Source organism: Myodes glareolus, chromosome 17 (genome assembly GCF_982192425.1).
Source record: "Myodes glareolus chromosome 17, mMyoGla1.1, whole genome shotgun sequence".
NCBI lineage: Eukaryota > Metazoa > Chordata > Mammalia > Rodentia > Cricetidae > Myodes > Myodes glareolus.
In genome coordinates, this window is record NC_142042.1 from 38,816,541 (window position 1) to 38,834,295 (window position 17,755).

At 34.5% G+C, this 17,755-nt stretch overlaps 1 protein-coding gene across 1 annotated transcript in view; it reads right to left on the minus strand.

Moving 5' to 3' along the window:
* The window catches only part of Dpyd (dihydropyrimidine dehydrogenase), an 801,706-nt gene that overhangs the window by 683,183 nt on the left and 100,768 nt on the right, over positions 1–17,755 (minus strand). Inside the window, exon 3 of the mRNA XM_087897615.1 lies at positions 13,582–13,664. Within this exon, the coding sequence (XP_087753741.1) occupies positions 13,582–13,664 (83 nt within the window). The remainder of the gene's footprint in view (positions 1–13,581; positions 13,665–17,755) is intronic.

Here is a 17,755-nt window from a genome sequence, read left to right on the forward strand (position 1 = left end):
TGTTTAGGTGCACAGGAAAGAACTTTTCCAGCTTCTAGACAGAATGTGTAAGGACAAGGGACCAGTCAATATTCTCAGCTCAAACTAGAGAACCCTGAAGAAATCAAAAATGCTTCTAACGGTGTAAAAAATTTGAAAGAGCAAGAGAATGAAGGCTTTGCTTCCTAATAGGAAAAAGTTCCTTAGGGTAAGATATGAAATCAGTAATATTTTTAGTGATCACTGCCATAAGGAGAGAGTTGCAGAAATTGGGAAATGAAAAGAACAAACACCTATGTTTCCCTCTGGAGGGAAGCGACAACAGAAAGGGCACAGGTTACTAAAAAACAGACAGAGAAAAACAATAAAAGGAAAGAGGAGGGTGTGACGTAAAAAACCGTGAGAACTTGAAAGAAAAAAAGAAGACAAGTCTCTAGCTTATTTAGAGGTTTTCAGAGATGGTAACTATTGCTTTCTTTAGCAATATTACTTTCTGTAGCAATAAGGATAAATCTGGAATGTACAAAGATGGTCTCTTATGAAGTATGCTACACTGTGTGTGTGTTTTGTGTATTTCTATATCTGTGCTGAATATGCTGTGTGTGTGTGTATGAGTATAACTTTCAAACATGAAGGAGTTTTATTTTGTTTCTGTAAAGGTCAGTTTTAGTAACCAATATCAGAGCAATAATACAACAACAGAGGCATAGTGAAGTATGGGTAGCATCCGAGGTCACACACTCATAAATATATAACATGTACAACATGTTGCACAGATTTACTCATGATCTTAAAATGCTGATCAATCTGTTTACCCACTCCATTTCTATAGGTCTCCATATTAAAACAATTTGCTATTATGCAGAGGCAGGCTGATGAAATACCTACTAGTGGCAGATGGTAATTCAAATATGTCTGGAAATTCTTAGTTTGCTAATATAAGTTTCAGGTTTGTTCATAATGTGATTATCCAGATATATTTCTAAAATAGTTGGAGCATTTATGAAAATATGTGTGACAAAAGTATTTGTTATGTCCCTGAAAAGCAAATATTTTAATGCATTACAGTAAGGACAATTGATTCTCACAAAATTATACACAAGCAAAGGACTGTGAAATAATCCCAAGTGATTATGAATACAACAAGTTTTGTATTGATACAAAATAATGATGTTCCTTCATTTTAGGAAAATGACTCACCTCAAGGAATAACTGCCAGGCTACAATTAATGGAAACAACTGGCTACCCAATATTTTTAATTTGTAAATATGTTTAATTCATATGGAATCATTTATCTTCATATGTCAAATTAACATTTTCTCTGTACGATATAAAAAACTTTATCCTTGTTTCACTATTACATATAAGAATGTATGATCTCTCAAACATCTTTTTAACCTAAGATGTTGAAATGTTAAACAGATTCTCACTTCTGGACGAGAATGTCTCAAGGAATATTCCCTTACAGAATACAGAATCACAAACAACATATAAGGGAATGAAAGGAAAATGAAATATGAAGGAAAAATATGACAATGATGAATACAACGCCAGCAAGTAATCCAACCTTGCTGTAAATCTTTTTTTCCCCCATCTACAAGGGGGGAAGGGATTACTCTAAATGCTCCTGAAAGCTAAAGGAAGATACAGGGGAGATAATTGTTTTGTAAGCATAGCACAGATATTGACTAAAAGGATTACCTTTGTGGTTCAGTGACAAACACCCATCTCCACCGAAGGCTGACTTTATAGAAGACCTCTAAATAAAATCACTGCTAATACTTCTACCCTCAGCCAATGTAATGGGCCTTAAATGGGAGAGGACTAATTTATGGCAATAAGGCCAAATTTTGAAAGTGCACTAAAAAGAATTTCAGGATCCTCAGAAAATGTAAGGATGATTGAATATCAAAACAAATAAACAGAAATTCATCATCTATTCATTTGAGTATACAAACACTACACATTCATTTAGCTGTATGGCCTTTATGTATAATACATATTATTTAATAAAATACATACAATTTCATTCCTTTAATGTAGCACTTCTCTAATACTCTAATATTTTAGTCAAGCACACTGTTTTAACAACTTTGGGCATAAATATATAAGATTTCTAAATTTCTGAGAATAAGATTTCCAAAAGAAATGAATCTGGCTCTACACTCCAGCTTTCTAATTTGTACCATATGCTTACTTCTTTCATGGATTCTTGAGCTGGTCCCTGTTTAACAAGGAGATACTAAAGCTGGAAGTGTAATGACAAGAAACATGGAGGTAGACTGGGGAGATGGTAAGTTTAGCAAAGTACTGTACAAGTATGATGTCATGAATTCGGAGTCCTAGAGTGCACTTGAAAGCTAGTATGGCATTGGCTTTCAAATATTAGGAGTGTAAATCATGAGGCTTCCTGGGGCTTGACAGCCACCCAGTCTTGCTAAAACAGTGAGCTATAGGTTCAGGCACAGACTCTGTAAGGTTGGATACTCCCTGCATTACCCTTTGGCCTACATACACTTGTACATATGTGCACAGACACACAGACACACAGACACACAGACACACAGACACACAGACACACACACACACAGACACACACACACACACACACACACACACACACACACACACACACACAAGCATATTTCACCATACACCTGGATGTGGTAGCTCAAGCCTACATTCCCAGTATGGAAAATGAGGAATAAAGTTGATGAGAAATCAGGGCAGGCTTGCTCTACAGTGTAAAATCAAACCTAAAGAATAGAAAAAAGAGGAAGGCAGGGAGGAAGAGAGGAATGGAAGAGATGGAAGAAGGGGGAGGGAGGAGAAGAATGAAGGAAGGGGGAAAGGAGGGAGGGAGGAGAAAGGAGAGAGGTAAGGACAGAGGAAAAAAGGAAGGGAGGCAGGGAGGGAGAGAAGGAAAGAAAATAAACCAGAACCTAAAGAGAAATGGTAAGAAGATTATATTTGATTTTTGATATACAAAATAAGTAAGAATGCATGTTTGTAGAAGGTTATTTAATTCCAAATCTGGGCTGAGTTACAGGAGAGGGGTAATTAAGAGATTTTTGAGAAGGCTAGAATAAACAGGGTTCTTGCAGGAGAGAAGGGACCTGCCTTTCATAGGAGCAAAAACTTAGAAATAGGACCAGAAGCATTTGAACTTAGCATCTTAAGAGCTTTAAAAAAAGAGATGAAGAAGTCAGAGTATTCAATGTATGAACTCATTTCACTCTAAAAATATAGATAAAACATTTGTGCCCATTATATCTTGGTTTATTAAATAAAGGTTTAATAATTTGATTTCTGGAAGCTTGTGTTTAGATGTGTACAGGAGTTAGAGCCCTGGACAACAACATGAATCCCAAGCAGCTGTGTAAGAACATCACGACATCACATGAGGTGTAGCCTGTGAGTCTTCATCTAACGTTAAGAGTAATAGATAAACTGAAAGACCAGAGAGAGGTACCACGTGGTGGTGAACTCTGCTAGTGAGTAACATAATTCTGCTTCACTGCAAGGTTATTGTTTCACAGTTAAAAGTACAAACCACATACATAATTTTTATGCCCATTAATTCAGGAGTCCTGATACCTATTCTTCACCTTGACTGTATATTGGTAACTTTATAAACTAGATTATATCATTTATTGTGAAGACTGCTTATTTTCTTGAATGAATAATTAAATTTCATGGAACATCACAGAAGTTCAGAGATTATAACGCATATACTAGTGTCCTTCAGCCAGGTTCTTACCGAAATTAGATGATTCACAGTGTTTTAGTTTGAGATACCTAAATCATTTTAATCCCAACCAAGGAGGATAATAGTACACTCCTGAGGCCAATGCAGCTGACTGTTCATTTGTTTGTTTTTAAACAATCCTGGTGGAACATGAACCAATCTCTCTTTCATGTAGCCTTGGATGCTTTGCTTATCTGATGCCCAGCTACTGAAAGCAAATGGCCCAGGATGCTGAGACTAGATACTATGTGATCCTTGGTGTAAAACTGCCAGCTTACTTCTGTTTTCAACTAGTTGTTACGTTCTCTTTCCAGTAAAGCCACAAATTCACAACAAAATAACTGTAACTTACTAGCTATCTTCACTGTTTCTCAGAATGGAATATTTGTTACTCCTAGAGTAAATTAAACATCAGCAATGAATAAAATGTAGCATATATCTTAATAATGTGAAATAATGGCTAAAAAGGTTAATTTCCTATTCGGTGTTACACACTGATATACGAGAAACAGGATGTTAATATCCAGAATTAAAAAAAAATCAGAACTGAAATAGCAAGTAAACAAAACTGATAATTAATAAGGGGACTAATGATTTTTCAAAGTAGGGATACAAGTGGTCAAAACTTACTTTGAAAAGCAGTCAACATCAGTAGTCATTTGGAAAATACAAATTAAAAATACTCTGATATGCCACCTTACTTCAGATGAAAGGCATCAAAAAAATTGACAAATATTGTTGAGAATGTAGGGTAAGAGGAACCTTTAATCAGAGCTGATGAGGTTGAAATTCATACATTCGTTATGAAAATAAGTTTGGGATTCTTCAAAAAGTTTTAAAAAATAGAACTACTATATCCCCCAGCTGTTTCACTCATGAAAAGATGCGCAGAGCACTCCATATCCTGCCACAGAGATAACTGCACCCCCGTGTTTATTTATGGTTGTTCTTTTCACTAGAGCAAGGAAATAAATAAAACCTCATAATCCATTAATAGATAAACATATAATGAAAATCTATACACATAAAATGGAATACTATTAAGCTCAAAAGAAAAATGAAATCTCAAAATTTCAGGGAAATGTATGGAATTAGAGTGTATAGCCTTAAGGAAGGCCACGTCATCTCAGAAAGAGAAAAAGGGAACACATGTTCTCCCTCATATATATTTATGCCCAAAGTAATTAAAACAGGGTGCTCTACAAAAATATTAGAGTATTATAGAAATACTACATTTAAAGGACTGAAAGTCTATGTATTTTATTAAATAATATGTATTATATAACATAGCCCATCATAAATATATATGCAAACAAATTAGTGTGAGGGTATAGCATAACATGTAGAGAGAACAATAAAGTGTAATGCTAGATGATGAGGGGGCAGAACAGAGGTGAAGGACACATGAATCATGAAAGAGGACACAAAGCCTACTATTCTTCTAGTGTGCACTCCATTGTGGACTTTCCATTGCTCCTGCCAGATACATGCATAAAAATGTGGTTTATAGTGAAAGTGTAAAACGCAAAAGGAAGCTTCATGGACTCTGAATTCGGAGCGACTACTCCATGCACATAAAGTTCACGGAGATGGCTAGAGTTTGTGTCTGGGAAGGTGCTTATATGGGCAGCTGTGTTAATATAGTTACGTGATGTTTTTGATTTACAAGTTCTTCATAATAAAGTGAGTTTTATTTTATCAAACTAAATATAGGAAAAAGAATGAGATATATATGGGGTGTCAATGTAAGTTATCCATAAGCAATGACTGGGAAATAGTGACATCCAGTCATTGCATCTTACCACATTCTAAAATCCACCCAGACTGACTATAATGGCTTCTTTAAAATGTCAATGTGTTCCTAAACAATAGTTTACGATCTATAAATCTATTCTATTATTCTCCTTAAGTTGTAGAAGATGCCAAATATAATTACAAAATACATATTCAAAACATGTAAACCACTAATTTTCCACTTGTAAAAGCCTGATTCAAAAAGCAATTTACTTTATGGTTTACTTAAGCTCTGTAACTACATTAAAATATGATAGTATATACACAACAGCTCGTTAACAAGATTATCAAAACATTAAAATCATAATGCGCCACTTCAATTATAGATCCTTAAAATTAGAGCTAATCCTCACAGTACCAATTTTTATCTCCTAAACAATTTTAGCTATTAGCTGCTCATTCAAATCCTGTATCTCAGAAGATCAGCCTTCCAGAGGAAACTCAGCTCTGCATCTTCTCTGCTAGCAAACAGAAGCAGCCCCCCTTCCTTCTAGGCCAGCAGTTCTAACTTGTAGGTTGTCACCCCACAAGAGGAGTTCACATATCAGATATTCTGCATATCAAGTAATTATATTACAAGTCATAACAATGACATAATTACACTTATGAAGAAGCAATGAAACTAATTTTATAGTTGGGTGTCACCATAATATGAAGAACTGTATTAAAGGGTCACAGCCTTAGGAATTGAGAACTGCAGATCTAAACTGTAAGAAGCAGTCTTTGATAGGAAGAGGAGACTGGAATCCTTTTCCTGGCCTTTGCATGGTGGTTTCTACTGATGTTCTTGGCAGTAGAGTCATTTTAATAAGTTATTCTAATGGTGTGTGATCATTCCAAATATAATAAATTGGTCATCAAACAGCATTCACAATATGAAGGTGATTTTTTTTCTAAAACTACTGCTCTTATTCAAGGAGTGCATAGAGCACAGTAGTCACACCAAGTTGAACATATCAATTTTGTTGTCAGTAACTATAAGGATGGATTTCATAATCATTTAAGTTAACCTGCACTTGAATTCCTTTGTGCTAGCTTTTCACAGAACTTATAATTGGTAATTATATAATCAATATTCTTGATGTGGGACTCCTAATTAAATTATAAAATAGTAAAAACAATGCTATGTGGAATACATTTATTCAGGGGATAGAGAGATGATTTGGTGGTCAAGTCTATTTGGGGTTCATCCACAGGACCTGGGTTTGGTTCTCAGTACCCATATGGCAGCTCACAACCATGTATGACACCAGTTATAAGGGATTTGATGCCCTCTTCTGACATTCATGAGCCCTGAAGTACACATGAACACATGTACCTGCAGGCAAATTATGCATTCACTTAAAATAAAAATAAATTTTAGTATATATATAATTTATAAAGTATATAAAATTGAGACAAAATTTTAAACAATCCAGAAGTCTTGTTGCTGAGCGTGTTTATGATTTTAATAAATATTAGTAAGTACTGAAATACCTCTTCCTATTTCCCATGAATGGTAAAAATTAAACAGGCTATTTGCAGTTGCTTTCTGTCTCCCCCACAAAGCTGAGTCAATAAAAAGTCTTAGTATTTAAGAATGTGAAAAGCAGGTGATAGAAAACAGGTGTTGCATGCAATGATCTTTACACTGTACAATTAGCATGAAATTAATTACCTATGTTCATCATTTCACACAATTAACTATATGTATTTGCTGACTATATAACAATGATATAATAACATATGCATTATCTATAAATATAGCAACGATATACTTTTGCCTTCAGATTCCAAATATCTAAAAGTAGCCAGCTTGAGTTTTTATTTATGAATTAGATGACAGAAAACAAATCAAAGAAATGACTGTCACCCTGACAATACCTATTTGTAACAGAAATGATCACAATAAAGTTCTCCCCTATGAGGGGATACTTGCACTCTGATGACCTGGGAGAGGGGCTTTTGTGAGACCTGTTGATGCACCCAATGTAAGAAAAGTATTTAAACAAAAATCATTAACATAGTATCAAATTTCAATTCAAACAGAAGAGAAGCAGCGTTTTACCTACAGGCATAATTACAAACATTTTACATTCTTCAAATTTGTGCGGATGCCTGAATATTTCTGATTACAGGAGGGATGTGTATTTATTCCTGAAATGTGAAACACAAATATGCTAGAATTCCAAACCATTTAAAATCACAGACAGCATCATATAATATATTCAGAATTTTAGAAAAGAAAATTTTCTTACTTTTCATATTGTTTGAAAATCCTACCTATTTCTATATTAATTTAAATTTATTAGTAGTATATTTTATTGAAATTAATTGAATTATAATTTCAGTTATAAACATTTTTGTTAAACATTTCTCATTCAGTTTGCATTCTTTTGGAAGCCTACTTTAAATGATCTCGATTTTCTAGTCGTTTGCTACATTTTGTAATTTTCTACTCTCAGATATTAAAAATTCCTTTTAAAATTATAAAATAATTTTATGGAACCTGATTGTATGCTTGCAAACCTAATGTACATTTGGAAACAGTAAAGGAAATTCTAAATCTGTACATGCTCTCATACTGAGAGTTTTCATTGACTTGGAGGAGAGATTTTATATACATACATTGTGTATATACTGAGTAAACACAGGCACAATGCATAATTGCACATGCCTATGTACCCACAGGCATATGTATGTTTATCTCTAAAACATAAAAAGTAGGACAGTTATAATGTCCTTATTTAGATGGAGAAAATTCTCAATAAGGTAATTTGTCGCTCAAATTATGATGGAGAGTGGGTTAAAGAAATTCTAGTTTAGCAAGGGATACAATAAAAAGATAAAGCAATGCTGAAGTTCAACTACACAGTGGAATGACTTGGGCAATAGATAACCACTGGTCTCACCATCACTGGATATTAACAACAGAGTGAAATTAAAGACATACTTAGATTCCTACATTGATACAGAATAGGCTTGGAAACCTGAATAACCTATCCTTATTTTGAAATATACTGTGGACTTCAATCTTCCTAGATACAATTTAGGTTGCTATTTATATTTCTGAATCAAGCACATTACAGCAATTTTAACCTTTTGATTCAAAAAACATGTACACTGATTATATCTCCTAGGAATAATTCTCTAAGGTGACATGGTTAGAATATATTTTTGGACTCTGCATCTATGCTGAGTTTCTGTCGCACCTTCAAATACTATTACACACACCAGGAAAAAAGCCAGCAAACAGAAATTGTACAACTCAACATCTCCATCTAGTGACAAGAATCTCAACACGTGATGAAGACAAGCAAAGAGGAGAAGACTCAGTTCCTGAGGTGCTGGCAGCTCCACTCTATGATAAAGACCTAGAAGCAACAACCCTCACTCAACAGCCAGCTCCTCTTAACACAGTACTAGCTTGAATCTGAACACTTTGGTTCTCCAATACTGGTCTCGTAGAGCTAGGTCCTTCAGTCCAACCAGTTTGCATTTCTACACAGTCATTAAGTTCCTTATAATGACTGCCAAAACATTTTACCTTTTTGTCTTTCTCAATGAAAAATATTACGTTCTATATCACATTCTTTTACAGAATCAATTTCTAACCTTCCCAGGTTATTCAGTTCGTATCATTTCTATGGGCCAACCACCTATATTCATTGTTCATTTCTGCCTCTGGGACTCTGAGTAGACACATGTATGAAAGAACCTCTCTCCCCCCCTTATCCTCACCCTTCATTACACGGTCCAAGACAAGCACCAAATATTAAAGTGCAGAAATCAAATCACCTTGAAGTGGTGACAGAGTACAATCAGCTGAGCTAAGCAGAAAATAGTCTGAAAGGGAGGCAAGAAGTTACTGCTAAATTCATTATCATACAGTGGACCAGAGACTTGACCTGGAAAAGGTGGCTTTTTCCCCTGTGCTTAGATACATATCTTCAATATAATCATTTTCACAAACTTTGTAGAAGGTCTCCACAAAAAAGGAGCAAGAGGATGGGCGATACATGAGTACATAAGTCATCCTTTTTGCTATTTTATGTATGAAGACTATAGTGAAATTTCCCCCACAAACATATATGACAGAAGCAAATTATTTTAAAGTTACCTCATGCTATTAAAAGAAAAATAAATACACACATTGTGACATTTGGTTAAAAATTATTCCTTTCTCTTATTGTTACGCCTCACATCAAGTCTCTGAAATGTTCAAACTTACTCTACAGAAAGGTAAGATCAAACTGATATTATGGTTGATGTTACAATTGAATCTTATTCAATTGGATCAATATAGTCTATTATTTAAAAAAATCTTCATATTTTCCATAATTTCTATGGCTTATGCACGATGCATTTATAGATGGTAAATTAATATGATAGGGCATGTTTATTTTAAGGCTCTTAGTGTTTATTGACACTTCATTCCTCAAGGTATTAGTAATTTCCATTTTTCATGGGCTCTGAGAAAGTGAGAATGGCTATCTTAGCACTCAGAATTGCTCTTCTCACTGAACTAAAGTAATAGCCATTTGCAAAAAATTTTACAAACTTTTAAACCTTATATATTTGTCTGCCAGATCAAAACATTGTTTGAACATTTTGGAGCACCTCAATCACTATTTTCTAGTGACGGACCAAGTTCGTTTTCTGATCTGTTGTACAGGTGGCAATACAGTGAAGTGAAGTCTTTAAATAATGCTAATATTTTCCAATGTATAAGTTTTAATGTGATCAAAGCTTTGTGATTATTTCCAATGATATTTAGTTTATCTTTACTCATCAAGCCTCAGAAGTATGGTCACTTTACAACACATTGGAATCTGGCCCTTTAATTTTTATTTTATTTAACTCTTTAAGAAGTTTTCTTTGGTCATTTGAGATAAGAATATAAAGTAATTTCCCCTTTCAAACAGCAAAAGTTGATATCACTTATTAATAGGTTCAACGTGTTCTGAATAATTTGGGTACTTTATCTCTATAACTTCACTATATCTTTAAAGGGATTCTTGTCAATGAGAGCTACTGACTGGCGATATTAAAATTCCAAAGCTTTTATTTGTATCATAAACTCATAAGTGGTTTTTAAACATAAAGCAAAGAAAATCAACCCACAAATCACAATCCCAGAGAACCAAGACAACAATGAGAACTCTAAGAGAGACATACATGGATTTAATCTACATGGGTAGTAGAAAAAGACAAGATCTCCTGAGTAAATTGGAAGCGTGGGGACCTTGAAAGAGGTTGAAGGGGAGGAATTAGGCAGGGAGGGGACGAGAGAAAAATGTACAGCTCAATAAAAACTAAAACATCAAAAAATATCCTTAAAATCCTTAGAAAGATTCCTTGAAATAATTTAAATTATTTTCACAGAACACTAGATTCTATCTCAAGTTGACCTGTACCACATGCTACCAAAAAAATCTTTTCAGTGGGCCTCCTGATGTCAGTCCCTTGGCTAGCACAGGCTCTTATAAGCTGTTTTCTACCTGTTCCCCAATGCCCCAAACCTGCTCTGAGGTCCTCGAACTCAGTGAAACTCTGACTGCTCTATTTGTACTTAGGAATTCATGACATAGAAGAGACCTAGTATTGATCAAAAAGAAGTCCATCTGCATGCACATTTGTGATAAAAAATAATTTATTCACATGAGCACAAAAGCTTGCTTTCCATCAGTGTCTTGCCGTTTTCAAAGCACACCTTCATGTTCCAGCATCCTGTTCTTCACTCCATAGAGCATCTAACACTCCTCTTCACCTGTCTAAGCCAGGCATTCATCCAGCCACCCTTCATATGAAGAACTGATCACAGATGAGAGAGAAATGCATTTTTCTCCTTGAAAGTTCATGAATCCCATTGAGATCTCTTCTGTCTAGGTGGTTTTTTTTTTCTTGCAAAAGACTAAGTTATTGATTATTAAAAAGCAGAAGGTGCCTATGAGTGATATACTACATCGTCTAATGCTACTGGCTGCTAAACTATTTCACTGCATTTGGAGAGTCCAGACATTCATTCATATGTGCACTGTGTATGTGGACACATAAAATATTCAGCCTAAGTAAACAAGTGCATTTCACCACCATGTGATTAAATTCTGAATTAAATTATCTGGGCTGTTGCCCTACTCATTGCATGGGTGGTCAGAGGTCACTCCACCTAGGTAATTAATGCTGTTTCCCCACCCCTATCCATTCATTCCTACTTCTTCTCCAAAAGCAATCCTTCTCAGTATGTTCTAAATATTATTTACTTTAAAATAAACTGGCAAAATTTTATAATTTTTATCTGCTGTTCTCCTACAGTTCAACTTGTTTTTTTCTTGAGGACAGATCCCATGCACAGCTCACAAGTCTCTCCGTTCATTGTGTTTCCCTCGTTCACATCCACATCCATTCACATAGCCTTTTCAATTCTCTCTGTGTTTTTAGTCTTTAGTTCTTTTATTCAAAAGCATGGGAGCTGGCATCCTCTTTGTCTTCCTGTTTGTCTATGTATTTATTTCAAGATGAATAGAAATTAAATTACAAAAAAATGGTTTCTAAATAGGTATTAGTATGCACAATTCACATATTCAATAGTATAATCTAAGCGCTACATAAATGACATGTTCAATTTATAACAGTGTGGTAGTTTTCAATAAAGAATAAAATACATGTTTAAAAACAGGAGTTCATTCATAATTTCTGCCCTAGACTTTCCTACAGCATATTTTATACCTCATTTTTAATTTATAATTATTTTCAGTAACTTAAACTTTGCTAGACTGCCACTGCATTTTATACAGACACAAATTCTCTACTGCGTACTCAGTTTTATTTTTCCATCTTTTTTATTAGCAAAGACATTAACAATAAAATAGGTTCCCTTGCTCTGGCTGGTAATTTCTCCTGCACACTAGTAATATATTATTCCCCTATTTGTGACATCATAATCATCTATACAGAAGTACCATGTATCTTTGTGTAGAAGCTACTGTTTCCATTAAATTTAATTACCTCCCCCTGTGGTTTTAAATAGAAGTGGCTTCAAAATGAGGGCAGCTTCTATTAAATTTAATTACTTTCTCCTGCTGCTTGCATGGTAAAAGGGAGGCTGCTAAATGAGAGAGGCTTCTAAACTAAAGTATATGGTAGCTGTGTGACAGCAATAACAAAATTGTGTTTAAGCCACCAGCCAGTCTGCTAGATTTCCTGGTTGTCATATTTTAACTTTCTATACCTGAAAACCATTTAACATAAATAAGCATTAAGATAACTTTTTACGTCACATTGCTTCCCGAGGAAAACAAAGGAAAGTACACCATTTCTTTGCACAAACGCAGATTGGGCCACTGTGAGCTTCACACTGGGAACTTTCAGGGATGGTGCTGTTTGTGACTGTCCTCTTCCAAGGACGATAAACTTATTGCTCAGAAATTGTTGGTATCTATTTAAATATTTCCTTGAATCTAACCACATGAATTCAAAGGATGCTTTGCTAAAAGTCACTGAAAACAAGATAGCAAGGCTGGTTGATTTTTGAGAAAATTAAAATAGTAATGTTAAGTGGAAAAAATCAGGCTACTTATAGGTCTTTCCACCCAAAGAAAATGGTTCTGTGCTTTGAAATATTGAGAAAATGTAATTCATTTTAAAAATAATTTTTAATCTTGTAAAATATAATGAAAAATGAAAATTTTAAGTATAGCTTATCAAGTTAAATATTAATTAGGAAATGGTACTCAGCTTAGCTACCTTCACACAGTGTTTATTTTCTACTCACAGACAGAATTTAGATGAACAATATTTTCATTCAATTGCACAATTTAGTATAAATATAAAACAAGACACCCCGTAAGCATTTTAAGTAACAAATTAAACATTTACATTTTTTACTGTGCACTGAGGCTTAACATTTATGCAGCTTCAAAACCAAAGTACAGCCTCAAGGGAAGTCTCTCCACTGACAAATTAATACCTTGGAGAACAGAGCTGAATGGTGGCGATGAACTCATTTGTTCCCCCAATAATGAAGAATGACTTTTTCTTCACCACATCTGTGACTGTTGCCATGGTGACCCAGACTTACCTCATTGCTTCTCGGAGAGCTCCTCGTTCACCAAGCGTCGTGTGCTTGATGTCATCAAAATTATTCTCCAGCTTCTCACAGCTCTGCAACACAGTAAAACACGGACTTCATCTTCCATACCCCCAGAAAAATTACATCTATGCAGTTATATAAATGTCATCGATTGTATTGATCATAGACTCATGAAAAATAGGCACAAGGCTTTAATTGGGTAGGATTCATTAAAATCGACAGTGAAATCCAACAGCCATGAACTCACGAGTCTTATGATGCAGCTGCGGGAGAGATCTTCTCATCATATTTTTTTTTTTCAAAATAGGTGTTAAAAAAAATGAGTGTCACACAAAACTAACCAAACTGCCTGGGATCAGGATAGCAATTAGTTTCCTAACATAATCTCCAAGTAATTAAAGCCCATGCAAATTCAAAAGAGAAAAATCAGTAAATAAGTTCAAAATAACATAGGTACATGTATATGATGATGATCCATTTCAACCGTAGGTAGTGTGTACTGAAAATAATCCGCCTGGTTGCTGTGATATCAAGTATTTGAGGGATACTAAATCAAGAACCCACACCACAGGTTATTAAAACTTGGTAACTGTTTCTACTAAGTAGTAAATACACAGTACTAGTACACTGGCTTTTCTAAAAGTAAATTTAAGTTTTTGTTGCAATCATAAATATAGTGGTATATTTTCCACAAGCAATTGTATATAACATACTAAGTTTTAGGAATGTAAACATATCTGTTAGACTCAATGGGTATTTACTTTAATCTTTTCACACATTGGTGTTCTGTAGACATTTAAGGCAACAAAAAGAAGTTTGGGGATTCCTTTTTTTGGTTTTGTTTGATTTTGTCCTTTATTTTCAATTTTAGAAACAGAATAGTTAAATAATAAAATTTAATTATTAATGTATCATTTCTATTCCCAAGCTATAAATAAGCATGCTGGATTTCAGAAGTCTGAAACTTAGATTATTGATTTCCACTATACAAGAGTTAATTAATTTCCAACCCACTGGTATCCAATTCATCATGCTCACTGTTAGTTCTTCAGTTTAACTAGATCAAATTAAGGAAAAACTCATTTTAATGAATAACCAAATTATTTTATAATGCGAATCTTGAAATTTTCCAAAATAGCTTAAATTCTGAATTCTTTGAACTGATCTAAAATCATTTGTTGGGCACATGCATTGGAAATAGTTTTATGATCTTGATTGGCATATTTTTCACATTTTTCTCACAAAGAAAAATAATAGATTTAATGATGTTGAGTATATTATTTTTTTCTAATATACAGTTGGTGGTTTTTTTGCCCATTTACTTGAAATGTTCTTCAAAGTCAGGAAAGCTTCCTTTAGTATTAATCAGGAAGATTTGCTATTGTGTACCTCATCTTTTAGTGAAACATGCCTGTAAAAATGATATTTATATGCTTTAATACTGAAAATCACATCATATAGATAATCAATGAAGTACTATTTCCCTTAAATACCATTTGTCATTTGGAGTCATTTTCCCATAATTAAACTTCAGTGCCTACAGAATCTATTTCTCAATTGTATTCTGATCAATTGATCAATTTTCCATAATTGTGCCAGTACCAAACATCTTTATTATATATTTACACTATAATAAATAAATTATTCCTACAAATTAAGATAGGACAATCACTAAATAAGAACAAAAGAATTACATAATCTTTCAGGAAGAAAAGTCAAATAGTCTAACAAAAGTCAAGTCTTACGTGATTATTCAACAGTAAAATGAAAATTGGAGCTATAACTAAGCACGACTATGTACTTGGATATGTGCAAAATGTAAAAGTAGACCATACAGGGTTGTTGTTCTAGTTTAAAAAGCACTGCACTAACCATAGACCTGTAGACTGTTACAGTCATTTTGGTAGATAAGGGCTGTAGCTTCAGCAGTCACCCATTTGCTTCCCTGCCCCTGTTGTTTTATACCCGAAAATAAAGTATAATGTATTCATCCAAAGTCCTGTGGGAAAATATTAATGTAAACATTGTTGCATATTCCCAAAAGCAGAAGTGAAAATGTTTCATATTAAGATAAAGTACGTGGATGTAATACTTTCATACCCTAGGAAGCTGCGTGGCACTGAGAATAAATGGCTACAACTATATCAAGTAACGTAGAAGCACCTCAAATACCACAGATCCAAATGCACTCAAAGATGTCCTCTTATACTTTGGTTTACAAGTCTCAGGTAGCAATCCATCAAACAAAGAAAGTCAGGGCAGGAGATCAAGGCAGGAACATCAGGATGAAACTGAAGTAGGGGCCATGTGGAAAGCTGCTTCTAAGCTTACCTCACAGGCACTATTAGCTACATTACTCATACAGCTCAAACCCAGTTGCTGACGGATGGTACCACCCACAGTAGGAAGGCCCTCTACGTCCATTACCTATTAAGAAAATGCGCTATAAACATGCCCATAGGCCAAGCCAATGAGGGAAATTTCTCACAGAAGGTGATTCCCTCTTTCGGGAGTGTCAAGTTTAAAATGCAATCTAATCTATGACTTACCATGTTTGTATCAAGTTCAAAGATTTGCCAGGCTATAATGAATAATCTAAAAATTGATACTTTCATTTGGAGGCACATTAAAAAGAATGAAATGTTTACGAATAAGTTGAAAAAATAACTAAAATCTATGAAGAATCACATATTTTTTTAAAAAAAAAATTAATGGAAAAACATTCCAGTGCAATGAACTGGGAGACTTCCTTTCGCTAAGGTAGTACTATTCTGTGATTGTGTCAATAACCCCATCTATTAATAGAAAAATTCCACTTGATTTTTTTTCAGAATTTGAGAAACACTTCCCAAAGTTCACCTGATGCCAGAGGTTAGATATCAAAAACATACAAGGGAAACAGAATGCAGTTAGCCAGAATTAGACTTCCAATTCCCAAACGTTTTACCATGAATACAGATTGTGTACTTGTGGCACAAGCTTACAAACATACATATTAAAGCACAGAAGTGAGAGTGCAAATTGACAGTAACACTTATGGTCCATTCAGTATTGAAAAGTGAACCAAAAAAATTCTACGTGAGTCAGGATGGATTTTGCAGAAGAGACACGTGAGCAGGAAGTAAGACTCGTAACTCACACTCAATTCAAAACCAACTCATAATGATCACAGACCTGGACAAGAGCTAACATTCAAAGGGAGATATGTTTCTGATTTTGAATTTAAACTCTAGTTTTCATAGATCCAAAGGGAAAAAAACCACCCAGATATGGTATTTGATAAAAGAGTTGTCTCTAGAATATATAAAAAAACTCAACTCAATAAAACAACTTCTGCTTCCCCTGTATTTTTAAATGAACAAACACTTCTCAGTAGAAAGCTTTCCATAGAAAATACAAATGGGCAATGAAAATGCAAAAACGTCCACATAATTATTCTTCAGAGGGATCATGGATCACTAAACTCAGGGAAAAGGGTAATAATATCATTGAGCTACATTTTCACTCTGTCACATGCTGGCCACATGAATGTGGAGATTATGCCACATTCACAAACAATTGCTGCTGGTGTTGAATGTTAGCAGATGAACCTGACAAGTCTATGTGAGAAAAAAAAAACATGTTGTCATACACAGTGTACATTAGATTTTTACATCAGCACTATCAATAACCGACACTAAGCAGAAACAACCCCAAAGTCAGTAAAACAACAAATGGAGGGTCAGTGTGGTATTCCCATACCACAGACTATTGCTGTCTGCAAAGAGGAAAGTCACACACATTGTCTGCTGGGGATGAGCCATAAAACATTATGCTAAGTGGGAAAAGAAGTTGTATATAAATGATAGCAATTTATAATTCCATTTATAAAATACCTAGTCTGGGCAAATCAATAGAAAGCAGATTAGCAGTTGCCACGGGCTGTAGAAAGTACGAGGTGGGGTGCTGCTAATGGGAATTTGATTTCTTGGAAATGAGAAGAAATGTCCTGGAATTTGTGGTAATTAAGATGCCACTTGTGAATAGACTACAAATTATGAAATTACACTTTCAAGAGGTGAACTATATGGTATGTGTGACTTATCTTAGCAAAACTGTTATTTTTAAAATAGACCAGCTAATCTACGCATTGAAGCTATCTGGCCCAAGGAGGGCTAATAGT